Here is a 15,829-nt window from a genome sequence, read left to right as displayed (position 1 = left end):
AGGATAAAAAAAAGTCGCAAAATTTAACATTTTAAATGTCCCCCTATATGTGTAAATGTAATGATTATATCTGACTGAATATTTGAGAGACAGGAAAAGTTTATTGGGGAAAAACTGTACAACTGAAAGAAGACTAACACCCTGCTGGGCAGGAACGTGACATTTTGTCGGGCAAAAAAAAAAAATTATAATTATTTATATAAATGCCCACATAATGATGCCAGACTGCTCAGGGCACTTATAGGAAGAATGTCAAAACGGCAGGGGCTCAAGCCCCTTTCTAGTCAACCTGTGCACGTCCCTGCTGCTGGGCCTCCTCTAGCCTTGATACAAGATGGGATACGGTTTGATATGTAGGCATACAGATTTCACATGGCCATTTGCCCACAGATTTTGCAGCAGGGCTCAAAGATTCAGCACTTTCATAGGTTGCTAAAGTTGGCATCCCAGCTGGTCAAATACATGCTTCATTGGTAATAAATCTGGTAACTGGGTAGACTAAGAAATTATTGCAATCTGGAGGAGACATTCTTGGGAAACTCTTGCTGTGTGAGGACGAGCATTATCCTGCTGAAAAATCCCAGTTGGAAGCCATGAGAGGCAACACATGAGGACACACAATGCCCTGCACATATCACTGAGCTGTTAGTTTCCTATTTATCACTACTAGGGGGGACCAACTATTGTAGGTGTATGTGATGTATGGAATGGCTCCACAAATCATCACACCAGCAGTTGGTAAAGTGTGTCGCTTCACAAAAAGGCAGGAATGAAGTGATCACCAGTCCAGGAATACGAAACCTGCAATAAGAAAACTGCATTGCTACGGACCGGAATTATATCCTTTTTAGGTTCAACTGTCATGTTTGAGTTATGTTGTTGTTATGATGTTATATGTTACTTGTCTCAATAGTGTGTGTTTGGAAATGTTCATGTATCGAAGGTCATGGTGTGGGAGAAGAAACGTGTAAGCTGTCAACTGGGCCAGAGTGCAAGAGCTCCTTTTATTGTGTGGGTGTATGAGCTAAAAGGAGTGTCCCAACTATTGGCAGGCATGAGCAGTCTTTTCCGTTGGGAAAGCAATAAATACAATATTGTTGTCACGGCCCGCTCCGTGTCCCGGTATCCTGCGCGGGGCCGTCTGCGCCTCCTCTCTCGCTCCTGTGTGCCCGTGCCCCGGCATTCTCCTCCCCGCCACTTACCTTCTTCCTCTGTCACTCCAGCTGGGCAGCATCCTCGTCCCGCTCGCACGGGAGCCGCGTCCGTGGGCTTCTCTCGGCGCGTCTCCCGTGCATCCTCCTGCAGTGCTGGTGCGCGCGCGTCTCTCCCCCAGGGGCGCGCGCGCCACTCTGTGAGATTTAAAGGGACAGTACCCTTTCTATTTGTCACTTGTTGGTCCCACCTTATTTAAGCACCTCACTTCCCTTGTTCCCTGCCGGATCTTTGTGCTATTGCCCTAGAGAAAGCGTACCACTACTATTGACTACCTGTGCTACCTGACCTTTAAGCTACGTCCCCGACTTCGTACCTTAGCCGCCAGCCCTTGACCTTCTGTTACATTCCTGACTACGCACCCAGTCTCCAGCCTCTGACCTTAGCCCTACCATCAGCCCGACAGCTTGCCCGCTCCCTACCTCCCGGTTACTCCTCTCTGTGCCAAGTACCACCTCGGCCGCCCGCGTGGTCGAGTCGTACCAGCGGAAGCGACCTGGACGTCGCCTGCCGCAGCAAGTCCATCCTGCTTCGCGGCGGGCTCTGGTGAAGACCAGCGGCGTCTTAGATTCCGCTCCCTGGTGCGGCTCTCTACATCTGCCACGCGGTGCTCAGCGGATCCACCTCCAGTCTTCTCCGGTGAGTGTTACAATTGTCATGACTAAAAGATAGACTATACGTAGTCAACAGCAGAACTGAAGCGGAACTATAACCTCCACTCCACCGGGACACAGAGAGGGAGACCCATGTAAACGAGACTCATGGTGGTGCTAGGATGAACCCCAATAGGACATCTCAGGCAATATTACAAACACAAGAATCAAAAGAATCCTGCACTCACCACAGAAATAGATGTCTCATGGCTCCTCTTCGGATCCCCCGGCAGACGGGAAGACATGTATAGTGTGGGCCGCTCAGAGGCGACTGCCAGAAGTTTTGCGCAGTATAATGTACTTCTCCCGGCTTCAAGGCCAGAAGAAGTGCATACCTGCCTTCCTGTACACCAGGAAAATTCGAAGAGGAGCCATCTATTTCTGTGGTGAGTGCAGGATTCTTTTGATTCTTGTGTTTGTAATATTGCAAAACACAGACTTTGTTTGCTGAATTCTTTTTTTTTTTCTTTTTTTTTTTTTATAAGGTTCAATTAATTATTAGGCAATGGTCTTGGAAACAAGCAGCCACTGGCAATGCCATTATCCCGTTACTGTCCTCTTAAAGTGTACCTATCATATCTCACAAAAACAAAACTATTATATGTTACTCAGTACCTTATCCTGTATATGTACATGTATTTTTATGTCTCTATCACCCATATTTCCATATTTTCGGATAATACGCACCAGTATGGTTGCACAAGAAATAAGCGTAACAATCTAGTACGTAAGTCTTTTAGTGTTTTTACACTAACTGTCCCATATTAGCTTTAACCAGAAAAAAGGTAGAACTGCTCAGTGCGTATATATTTCACTTATTATGGGATAATACGCCCCAGTACAGTTTTACCAGAAATAAGCTTAACAATCTAGTGGGTAAGTCTTTTAGTGCTTTTACACTAACTACCCCCTATTAGCTTTAACCAGAAAAAGGTAAAACTGCTGAGTGCGTATATATATTTCACTTTTTTTAGGATAATACATCCCAGTACGGTTGCACCAGAAATACGCATAACAATCTAATGCGTAAGTCTTTTAGTGCTTTTACACTTAGTGCCCCCTATTAGCATTAAGCAGAAAAAATGTAGAACTGCGCAGTGCATATATTTTTCACCTTTTTTAGAGTAATACACCTCAGTACGGTTGCAACAGAAAAAAGCACACTCTCTCTGAACTGCCTGCCTGCAGTGATGCGGGCTTAAGGTGAATGGATTCACCGCTGTAAAGATCTGTATTGTCAGTAACACACATGGGGTCATATTCAAAACTCTTCACATCAAAAATTTCACGTTTCGTGCCACAATTTTGGTGCAAAAAAGTTTACATTAGATATTCAAAGTGCTTTACATTAGAATTATCCAAGGTACACACCAGTTTAGCAAAAGTGGGCTTGTCTATGAAATTTCATGTTTTACATGATATTTTCAAAGGGGGGAAAGTCCATTTTGCATGAAAAAATTTACACCAGCTTTTTGCTAGTGTAGAAATCACAAAAATGGTTGTAGTTTTTTTTTTTTTTTTTCTTTACAGTCATGGCCGTAAATGTTGGCACCCCTGAAATTTTTCAAGAAAATGAAGTATTTCTCACAGAAAAGGATTGCAGTAACACGTGTTTTGCTATACACATGTTTATTATCTTTGTATGTATTGGAACTAAACCAAAAAAAGGAGGGAAAAAAGCAAATTGGACATAATGTCACACCAAACTCCGAAAATGGGCTGGACAAAATTATTAGCACCCTTTCAAAATTGTGGAAAAATAAGTTTGTTTCAAGCATGTGATGCTCCTTTAAACTCACCTGGGGCAAGTAACAGGTGTGGACAATATAAAAACCACAGCTGAAAGCAAATAAAAAGGAGATATGTTCACATAGTCTTTGCATTGTTTGTCTGTGTGTGCCACACTAAGTATGGACAACAGAAAAAGGAGAAGAGAACTGTCTGAGGACTTGAGAACCAAAATTGTGGAAAAATATCAACAATCTCAAGGTTACAAGTCCATCTCCAGAGATCTAGATTTGCCTTTGTCCACAATGCACAACATTATGAAGAAGTTTGCAACCCATGGCACTGTAACTAATCTCCCTGGGCATGGACGGAAGAGACAAATGGAATAAAGGTGTCAATGCCGGATAGTCCGGATGGTGGATAAGCAGCCCCAAACAAGTTCCAAAGACATTCAAGCTGTCCTGCAGGTTCAGGGAGCATCAGTGTCAACGTGAACTATCCGTCAATATTCAAATTAAATGAAACGCTACACTGCTGCAGACATAGAGACATAAAAAGGCATGACTACTACTTGAGTAAGCCAAAATCCTCCTGGGAAAACATCTTGTGGACAGATGAGACCAAGAGAGAGCTTTTTGGTAAAGTACATCATTCTACTATTTACCGAAAGCAGAATGAAGCCTACAAAAAAAAAGAACACAGTACCTACATTGTAATATGGTGGAGGTTCAATTATGTTTTGGGGTTGTTTTGCTGCCTCTGGCACTAGGTGCCTTGAATGTGTGCAAGGCATCATTAAATCTGAGGATTACCAATGGATTTTGGGTCGCACTGTAAAGCCCAGTGTCAGAACGCTGGGTTTGCGTCCGGGATCTTGGGTCTTCCAGCAGGACAATGACCCAAAACATATGTAAAAAAAAAACACCTAAAAATGGATGGCAGCAAAGCGCTGGAAAGTTCTGAAGTGGCCAGCAATGAGTCCAGATCTAAATCCCATTGAACACATGTGGAGAGATCTTAAAATTGCTGTTGGGAAAAGGCACCCTTCTAATGAAAGAGACCTGGAGCAGATTGCAAGGAAAGAGTGGTCCAACATTCCGGCTGAGAGGTGTAAGAAGCTTATTGATGGTTAAAGGAAGTGACCGATTTGAGTTATTTTTTCCAAAGGGTGTGCAACCAAATATTAAGTTAAGAGTGCCAATAATTTTGTCCAGACCATTTTTGGAGTTTGGTGTGACATTATGTCCAATTAGCTTTTTTTTCCCTTCCTTCTTTGGTTTAGTTCCAATACACACAAAGGGAATAAACATGTGTATAGCAAAACATATGTTACTGCAATCCTTTTCTGTGAGAAATACTTCACTCTCATGAAAAATTTCAGGTGTGCCAACATTTACGGCCATGACTGTAGTTTTTTTGGGAAATTGTGTTATTTAATCAATTATTGAAAAATAAATAATTATTTTATAAATTTTTTTTATTTTTTCATGGTCACTGCTAGAGATGACCGAATCGAAGCTGATGAATCCGAATTCGTAACGATTTTAATGAAAATTTTGATTTGTAGCGAATGCAAATATTGCCGTGATTCTATCGCGCAAAGCGCTTCATTAAACTCCATTTAGTGCGGTCCAGGCTCCAGGGCATCTAAAATGGCGGATCCACATGTGAGGACATGGGGCAAGGAACTCTGGGTAGGTGGGAAGGCAAAGGGGGAAGGAGGGTAGGTGGGATGACCCTGAATCACATGCAGGATGCAGCCTATCTTTTACTGCAGAGAGATAGGATGAACGTCCTGTGCGTGTGTGTCACACCGAAAAGCTTTTTTCAGCAGTGTTTCACCTCCTAGTCACATCAGTGTTCTGGTGGACAGAGAGCAGTGCATTTTTGCACAGAAAAGATTTTTTACTGCAGCCATTAACCTCCCAGTCACTTTCTATAGCATTGTATTACAGAGAGGGGCAGAGAGCTGTGTGTTGCCTAATACATTTCAACAAGCTGGCTCATCTAGATGATCCTTAAGAGAATGGAGGAATAATTTTTCAGCACAATTCTGTGTCTTTTATTTCCACAACAAATGGTCTGCTGGTTATACTAGTCTGTAGACGGTATAATACCCAGCAGTCCTTTCCTAATAGTCTTTAAGAGAGTGCAATTTTGGGTTTAGTACACAGCAACTATGGCTCCTCATGCTGCCACAAACTCCAGGCTGTGCCATTCAGCCACTATATGGTTTACTGATGCTGCTGGGCCTGGGAAATTACCTAAAATATTTTATGGTAGCACTAGTTACCATAAATCTTCAATTTCAAAATTAATTTTGAAATCTTAGGGATAGTGAAGCCCTATTGTCTATTCATGCTGCCACCACCTCCAGGCTCTGTCATTGTGCCGCCATGTGACATGTGACTCCTTGTTAGATTTGGTCTTTTGTACCCACACGCCAGGTCCAGGATATTAAAACTTGGGAGTGTAACCTTAAATTTAAATTTCAAAATCTTCAATTTCAATTTTAAAATTCATCTTTTAATGTTAGGAATAGCCTTACCCTGCACAAAATGGAGTGAATGAAGTGATTTGTTACAATGAATAACATCGAAATTCGGATTCGTTCCAAATCGAATTTTCCATAAAATTCGGAACAAATCGAATTTGTCCGATTTGATTCGCCCATCTCTAATACTTATATATTAAAGGGTCCAGAAAAGCATTGTTGGTTTAAGACCAAATAATAAAAGTCACCAACCGTTTATGACGACTTCTGCATTTCCTTCTATGTTCCTTGCTCGTGATGGTATCTATACATCTGAAAGTCAGAGTATATCTTGAGCTTCTCTCCACTATACTACTGAAAATTTCCTGCCAGGTGGACACTTAATTTTAAAGGGGTACTCCGTTGCTTGACGACTTATCCCCTATCCAAAGGATAGGGCACAAGATGCCTGATCTTGGGGTCCAGCCGCTGGGACCCCCATGATCTCGGCGCAGACATATTGTTCAGAATGCTGGGTTTGTGAGGATGTCACAACCACTGACTCCTGAACCCAGCGTTCTGAACATAATGTTTAGAATGCCGGGTGTCTGCACTGAGATCGCAGGGGTCCCTGCGGCCGGACCCCCACAATCAGACATCTAATCCCTTATCCTTTGGATAGGAGATAAGATGTCTAGCAAAGGAGTACCTCTTTAAGGAGATGCAAATACAGGCATCATGTGCCCAGACAACCGCATCATTGTTTATTCTTAAAGCGTATGTTTTCATCCTATGGTATGCTGCTCTTTCTGTTTTATTGAACTATTTTTAGCCTGACAGGTAAAAAAAAAATTCTTGTCCTGAAGGCTAAGCATGAATTAGCCCTAGTGGTTAGCACTAGGACTGTTGTGTGGCAGTATTAGGGTGGTTTGTGGTTTGACCAGCAACGAGCTCTTCATGGAATATTCATGTCCTTTTTGCACTGGTCTCATCTGGCTTCCTGTAGTTAATAAGATTTCCTTCCACACTGCAAAAACTAGGTCAACATTTTTAAAACTAAATAAAGGATTAAAAAGGACATGTGGTTTCTTTGTGTTCATTCGTGTTAACTTGTCTCTCTGGAATCATGGAAAAGTGAATTCTGATTTCCCGCATTCCAGATTCTGATTGTTAGTTATATTTATAAAGGTTTAATAATTATCCACATTATTTAAGCCATAATTAAAGGTGTATTTCAATTTTCACAAATAAAGTCAATATATGATTTTGGCAGCTGAAAAAGGAGAGGGGTGGCCAACACTTAAAGAGTACCTTTAGAATGATCCAACTTCTGGCATGACATAGTGACAGGTTGGAAGTAAAAATCTTAAAGTAAAACTCCATTAATTAAGAAAACTAGAACATTTTTATTGGATATATCTGCATTTATTGATAAACTCAGGGCACCATTCCATTGTCTTGTCTTTTAGTGATTTTCAATGTCACAAGCTTGTAGTCCTCCAATCAGCTTAAATGAGAATGGTCATTAAAAAATGTTTGGCATATAATAGAGCAGGTAAAATAAATACAATTTGTAATTTTCTCTCTGTAAAAAATGACTTTTTATGTTACTTTCATGGCCTTATGAATCTGTCCACTAGGGGGTCTCCCTTCTGGTCCAGACCGCATTCCGTCTGCTCAAAAGCACAGACTGGCAGGAGACCAAACTCAGGAAGTGTGGTCTGGCCATAAGCAGTAAACACTGTCTTGAAGCAGCATCAGCTGACATCCAATCCCTGGCTGGGAACCAGGGTGAGAGGCAATAAAGTTAACCCCTCATTCTGATCCCTGTGGGTGGAGAAAAATGTAATAGCATCATGCAACATTAAGTGGTTTCATTCCTTTTGCATCTTCACCCTTGACCCCTTCTTTTGTGGCTCTGTCCTCACATAGCGACACCTATGGCTCTAGTTCTCAATCTTTTGGAGACCTAGCACCCCTGGTCAAGAGTATGGTAAATTTATGGTTGATCCTGAAGCGTGAAAGGAGCAGTATTTTACCACAGCAGGATAGGTGATAACTGTATGATCGCAGGGGGTTAAACCTCCAGGATCCCCACAGATCAAAAGAACAAAGTTTTCTGAGTGGCCCTTGTAAATGCATCAACACTGTGTTTGCATGACCGCCACTAAATTGACAGCTATAGGGCACATGGAGATTGTGCTTAATAATTTTTCATCAGTCCTATAGCTTTGAAACTCCTATCTGATTTTACAGATTTTACATTTTATGGTTATCTAAAAAAAAAATAAAAAAAAATTCTACTTACTCCTAGTTTTAACCAGTTTTACCCAGAAGAACATATATATCTAATGCAAAATTGATTCCACACTTGTACCATCTGTAAGCGAGTAAACTGAATAACTGTAGGTATACAAACCACTGCTGTTTCTGTATGGGCAAACCAGTAAATGAGAAAATATTAATTTATGGTTCCATCTCAGGTGTAAATGAAACCCCTATATTTACCGTATTTTTCGCCGTATAAGACACACTTTTTCTTCCCCAAAACTGGGGGGGAAAAGTTGGTGCGTCTTATACGGCGAATACACACCTATCGCGGCGGTCCCTGCGTCCATCAACGGCCGTGACCTGCGGCTAATACAGGAAATCACTGATCGCGGTGATGCCCTGTATTAACCCTTCAGATGGGGCGATCAAAGCTGACCGCCGCGTCTGAAGCGAAAGTGACACTGATCGTGGCGTCCCAAACAGCTTGCAGGACATCGGGAGGGACCTTACCTGCCTCTTCGGTGTCTGCTCCGTGCCGGGATCCCCTGCATGGCCGGCGCTCTCCTTCGACGTCATCACGTCATGCACGCCGTCCCGTCATCCAATAGGAGCGGCGTGCGTAGCGACGTGATGACGGAGAGTGTGGATCCCGGGGAAGAAGACGTCCTGAGCATCAGGGACACCACGGTGACGCGGCGACAGTGATGGAGCGACATCCAGGGCAGTGGTGACGAGCGGTGACGGGTCCGGAGCGGCGGGGACATGTGAGTATTACCTCCTATACCAGTGGTCTTCAACCTGCGGACCTCCAGATGTTGCAAAACTACAACTCCCAGCATGCCCGGACAGCCATCGGCTGTCCGGGCATGCTGGGAGTTGTAGTTTTGCAACATCTGGAGGTCCGCAGGTTGCAGATCACTGTTGGGTTCAGAATCTTTTTTTTCTAGATTTTGCCCCTTTAAAATTGGGTGCGTCTTATATGCCGGTGCGTCCTATAGGACGAAAAATACGGTATATAATGCCTAGAAATATCAGATACAGTATATGTGTAAAAAAAAAAATCAAGTAGAAAAGCATATAAAGACTGTCATGCTGAGATGCCTTCGATGTTTCTGTCTAGTTGACCTATATGTGTTTTTCCGAAAACCTTTATCAGTGTATGATCTTCCTTCATATGTAGAAACATTGCGTATTGTTACACAGGGAACCAGAGATAAAAATCATTGTAAGCAGCAGAAAAATATCTCACTGCAGCACAAAAAAAAAGATTTCGGCAGATGAGTCTAAAGATAACGTATTTTGCAATATGTGTATTTTTATCATAGTGTTTAAAAAGATATGAGTAATTCCCCAATACTTTTATTTGGGGTGATTCCTGTGTCATTCAAGTGTTTTTAGATTAAAGAATCTTAAAAAAAAAAAAAAAAAAACTTTGATATAAAAAAATGATGAGCGCTTTTTTCTTTATGTCAGAATAGCAGATTAATAAAGTTACTTATTGTATAATGAGGGGATTCCATGTTTATTGGACTCTCAGGAAACAGATCTAAAGTGTTGCATTACTTTTGTTAAATACATATTTATATCTTACCATTTGTTAACATATGTGTCATGGCGTCCGATATTGATCATAGCAACAATGCTGGCCCAGATCAAATGATGGATAGAAACCCAGAATGTGTTTGGCCCACCTAGTCTGCCCAATATCCTGAATACTAGGAATAGTCTCCAGCCCTACCTTATATGAAGTATCAAATGATGCAACCCTATTGACTTTTAAAACTGCTGCATGATGCTGTATGCGTTTTTATTCTTTTCGCCAAATCTGACAGAACAGCAGCCTGAACCGAATCTAAGATACTCATTATTCATTTGTTTAGATTTTTTTGTTATTTTACATGTTTTACCTCCCCAGTTAAATATGTTGATGTCATATAAATATGATTTTTTAAATAATTATTATTATTATTATTTTAATTATATAAACAGAATCTGCCCATTTTATTTGAACAGAATTGTATCCACAAGAGAACTGCGTTTTTCATTCATACTTGTCCTTACTGACAGATCATTTCCCAAAAATGCCCCAAAAGGGCAGAAATTATTTTGCAAAAATGTCTTTGACTGAAAACCAATTCCATACATCTGAATGGGGTTGTTCCAGCAGCACGCATGTCACAATGCAGCCCCCTTTTAAACAGAGTTAATCAAATAAAATGTCATTATAGAAAATTAAAAAAAAATATATGACACTAATTGTTTAAGAAAAACAAGGATTTTTCTCATTTTTATTTTAAAGTTTAACAAAGTCATTCTATACAGTATATGCAGGAGTGTACAATGCAGATATGTTCACATTTCGAATGTACATGCTTAACCAAAATGTGATACAAAGCAACTATATGTCATGAAAACAAAGAGAAAGCTTACACTGGGATGTTGGGAATTAATATCTTTGGAAAATATAAAGTTTTCTACAATTTCAACTGTAATTTTATCAGTGTATTCACCTATTTAACTATTCAATTTTTCGTTGAAAATATATTTTTTAAAACTTTATTTACTAATTCTAAACCTACTTTCTGTTCTTTGACCTACCGGAAAATTGTAACTGTAGCATGGGTATTTTATACAAGGCAGTCCATCTTATTAAGACGAATGTTGCCATTTTCTATCACTTCTAGCATTACGTTATATTACCTAAACAGCCTCGATATTTCCTTATTAAAATCACATACATTCAGTCTGCACTCAGAACTGCTAAAATTAGTAGCGTGCAACACATCTAGAGGAAATAACCAGATAAACTTTCTGTGTATCATTTCAAGTTATATCATGATACTATACATCATTTAACATTTAAGGACGGGGAATTTTTCTAAGGTTGATTCAATAAAAAAATTAACAAAAAAAAATTATAATATACATCTTTTTTCCCCAATGGACAATACCAGTTTCCACTACTTTCTTATTAGCTTGAGTGAACAAGCACCTATTTACCTATTTATTCCCATTTTAAAGAAATCATTTCAATTTAAATCCAACACGGGATGTACACATGCAGATTAGTTTTGCTATTTTTTACTTTTTAAAATAAGTACTGTATACGCTGTGGATTTTATGCTGTATTCAACTATTTATATTAATTTCCACATTAAATCTTCCGCATGAAAGCTGCAGGATAACCCCCACAATGTGTACCATACACGTTTACATACCCTTACTTAAAGGACTTGTCCAGCGAAAAATATCTTATCTCTTATCTACAGGATAGTTTGCTGTAAGAAATCTATTAAAGGGTTACTCTGGGGAACTGAAAGGGGACAGGGGATAAGTATTGACTACTGGGACCACTTGCAACCTCCAGAATGGCCCCTCGGCTCTCAGAGAGAACACACGCTGTAAATGGCATGCGCTCCATTTATTTGTATGAAAGTTTAGGCTAAATGATGTTATGACATAAATGATCATAAGTTTATATATAATGCAACATTGTTACAACACATGCATTATTAATAACATTGTCTTTTTATGGACGAATACATATTAATTTGTTCTATATTACACTCCAAATTAATTGTTGAAATGTTTTGTCCTATTGTTGAATTCTTTGGAAAACAAACAATAAAAATCACATTAAATGGGAAGTGTCAAAGATTACCGTGTACAGCACTCAGGATATGATATATTTCGCTGGACAACCCCTTTAAACTAGTGAACATCGATATTATAACTCATTTCATTGTTGTCAGTTGTTTAGTACCAGAATTAATCAGGTTTGGCTTTTATAGTACTACAGATGTTCTTCAATATTACTTCAGTATACAATTTTTTTCCCAAAATACTACAATATCATAGTATAGTATACAAAATACTTAAATATCATAACACAGATACCACCATCGCTTCCCATTTGAGTGGGTAGTTCTGTTCAGTATTCATGAGAGTATCACAGACATGATGTGGATGTGTGGTAATCTATACACTCATGAAGGGCTTTATGGACATGTATATGTATTAACAAATGTTTATTCATCCTCCGCATTGGGATATAATATAAACACCATCGTCCTTACATATATGCACATGTAAAATAAATAATAATAAAATACCGTAAAAAGGACTTTAAGACAAGCTTTCTTGTTTGCACAATTTGTTTCATTCATACTTACCACGACTTTATATTTAAAGTCTTCCATTTCTTCCATTGTCTTCTACATTTGTAAAATTTTCATTGAAACTACAAAAATGGTGGCAAAGGTGTATCTAGAATTTTGCCAAATTACTATGCAACCAACCTTATAGTTATAGCTGATTCATATGAGGATAAAAAGACCCTTTTATCAGTCCCATGTCCAAATTTCTACGAAATCCAACGTTGGCAAATCCTAGGTCAAGAAGCAATTTGGTGACAAGGAAAACACTTTCTCTCATGAAGATAAATGTTCGCAGAAGATTTCTTAAAGAAGATTTTATTGCAGGTGCTGATCTTTGTATCTCTGGTCCATATCGTGATTTTCTGTAATAAATTCTTACCTAAGGGGATGGGGAGTTGCAGTTATATGTGGCATATCATAATGTCTTAAGTGCTTCAAAGTTCTGAATACTTCAACAGCCTAAGGTGAAGTTCTTACATACAGACACAGATATAGAACAATTAACTCCAAATTGACATATCTGGAGAAAGCAGATCATTCTTTCTATGCAATTCGACATACTCCAGACTTAGCAGAGTTGTCATTCGCAGTGGAATGTCGCCTGACGTCATTCAATTCTGCATTCAGTTCATCATAGATACCAGTTTCAATCATTTCTTCTTGCCATGGTATAGGAATGTTGCCAGAAGCAAATTCGTCAAAGAATTGCTTATCATTATCCTCAATGTTGACTCCTTTTACTGTGGAAAATGCTCCTACGTCCTGAATATCCTTAGCATACACTGTCTTGGAGTCAGGAATAAAAGGGGGTGTAAGAATACCTGTTGAGTTGAATTAAACAAAAAAATATGAATTCATATGAATGTACTTATAATGATAAATAATAAGAAAAAGAGTCTTCAATGATATTATGCTACATCACAAAAAAAGACCTGAAAGCCATATGTAATGTTTATGATACACATTACATAACATACTGGATCATCAGGATCAATAGAATCATCATTGGCTGGAGATTCTACAGTAGGATAACATATGTCCATATATGGTAAAATATATGGACATATGGAACGCCGCTCTTGACGTTACTTCCGTCACCTGACCGGAACTATAGTTCATGTAGGAAGTAACGCCAAGAGCGGCGTTCCACGCTGCCGGCGCCATGCTGGAATGTTTACATGTACAAATTGGTGTGCACACGTATCTTCATTATTGTTAAAGGAAAACTGTCACATGTTTTGTCCCGCACTATCCACAGGTACCTGTGGATAGTGCGGGAGACGCTGAACAATTTGAGTCCTACCTTGCCCGGATCCGCTGCGCCGTTTGCTTGTTACAGGTCTTTTTCTGTGTATTAAAATTAGCACTTAACTGGCAAAGGCGGGGTTACTGTCTTCAACTGCCACTGTGTTGTAACCGCCGCCCTGCCCGCAGCACCGCCCGGCTAATGAATATTCATATATTGCCTTACTATGTTGTCTCATATCGGCCGAGTCTCAAACTGCCTACACCCTTACTTCAGCGCTGCTCCGGACGAATGAAGCAGCGCTGAAGACCGCTTCTGGGTGTAGTGAGAAATCCCGCACATGCGCAGTAGCGTCCGGGACTCGGCCGATATGAGACAACATAGTAAGGCAATATATGAATATTCATTAGCCGGGAGGTGCTGCGGGCAGGGTGGCGGTTACAACACAGTGGCAGCTGAAGGCAGGACCCCGCCTTTGCCAGTTAAGTGCTAATTTTAATACACAGAAAAAGACCTGTAATGGGCAAACGGCGCAGCGGATCCGGGCAAGGTAGGACTCAAATTGTTCAGCGTCTCCCGCACTATCCACAGGTACCTGTGGATAGTGCGGGACAAAACATGTGACAGTTTTCCTTTAACCCCTTAAGGACTCAGCCCATTTTGGCCTTAAGGATTCAGACAATTTAATTTTTAAGTTTTCATTTTTTCCTCCTCGCCTTCTAAAAATCATAACTCTTTTATATTTTCATCCAAAGACTAGTATGAGGGCTTGTTTTTTGCGCGACCAGTTGTCCTTTGTAATGACATAACTCATTATATCATAAAATGTATGGTGCAACCAAAAAACACAATTTTTGTGGGGAAATTAAAAGAAAAACACAATTTTGCTAATTTTGGAAGGTTTCGTTTTCACGCCGTACAATTTATGGTAAAAATGACGTGTGTTCTTTATTCTGAGGGTCAATACGATTAAAATGATACCCATTATTACATACTTTTATATTATTGTTGCGCTTAAAAAAAATCACAAACTTTTTAACCAAATTAGTACGTTTATAATCCCTTTATTTTGATGACCTATAACTTTTTTATTTTTCCGTATAAGCGGCGGTATGGGGGCTCATTTTTTGCGCCATGATCTGTAATTTTTTTTGATACCACATTTGCATATAAAAAACTTTTAATACATTTTTTATAAAAAAAAATTTTATAAAATGTATTTAAAAAGTAGGAATTTTCGACTTTTTTTTTTTTAGTTCACGCCGTTAACCGTACGGGATCATTAACATTTTATTTTAATAGTTCGGACATTTACGCACGCGGCGATACCAAATATGTCTATAAAAAAAAGTTTTTACGCTTTTTGGGGGTAAAATAGGAAAAAACGGACGTTTTACTTTTTTATTGGGGGAGGGGATTTTTCACTTTTTTTTTATTTTACTTTTACATTTTTTTACATTTTTTTTTACACTTGAATAGTCCCCATAGGGGACTATTCATAGCAATACCATGATTGCTAATACTGATCTGTTCTATGTATAGGACATAGAACAGATCAGTATTATCGGTCATCTTCTGCTCTGGTCTGCTCGATCACAGACCAGAGCAGGAGACGCCGGGAGCCGCACGGAGGAAGGAGAGGGGACCTCCGTGCGGCGTTATGAATGATCGGATCCCCGCAGCAGCGCTGTGGGCGATCCGATCATTCATTCAAATCGCGCACTGCCGCAGATGCCGGGATCTGTATTGATCCCGGCACCTGAGGGGTTAATGGCGGACGCCCGCGAGATCGCGGGCGTCGGCCATTGCCGGCGGGACCCTGGCTGCGATCAGCAGCCGGGATCAGCCGCACATGATACGGGCATCGCTCCGATGCCCGCGGTTATGCTTAGGACGTAAATGTACGTCCTGGTGCGTTAAGTACCACCGCACCAGGACGTACATTTACGTCCTGCGTCCTTAAGGGGTTAATTACTGTTAGCAGGTGTGTTCATTATGTTGTTACATGAATATATTATGAATTCAAGCTTGTTTTAATTCACTATGAACTTTATTATATATTTCACTTATTCACATATGAATTTTGTAT

General features: G+C 40.0%; 2 protein-coding genes across 4 annotated transcripts in view; one reads left to right on the top strand and one right to left on the bottom strand.

Moving 5' to 3' along the window:
* The window catches only part of ATP4B (ATPase H+/K+ transporting subunit beta), a 351,538-nt gene that overhangs the window by 249,244 nt on the left and 86,465 nt on the right, over positions 1 to 15,829 (top strand). The window lies entirely within an intron of this gene.
* Positions 12,337 to 15,829, bottom strand: part of GRK1 (G protein-coupled receptor kinase 1) — a 49,330-nt gene continuing 45,837 nt past the window's right edge. Inside the window, exons 7-8 of the mRNA XM_056555832.1 lie at positions 13,056 to 13,315; positions 12,337 to 12,873 (exon numbers count right to left, since the gene is read on the bottom strand). Of these exons, the coding sequence (XP_056411807.1) occupies positions 12,643 to 12,873; positions 13,056 to 13,315 (491 nt within the window). The 3' untranslated portion in view covers positions 12,337 to 12,642. The remainder of the gene's footprint in view (positions 12,874 to 13,055; positions 13,316 to 15,829) is intronic.

The sequence above is a fragment of the Hyla sarda genome, chromosome 2, assembly GCF_029499605.1.
Source record: "Hyla sarda isolate aHylSar1 chromosome 2, aHylSar1.hap1, whole genome shotgun sequence".
NCBI lineage: Eukaryota > Metazoa > Chordata > Amphibia > Anura > Hylidae > Hyla > Hyla sarda.
Note: the sequence above shows the minus strand (reverse complement) of the source record. Positions and strands in the feature narration are given on the sequence as shown.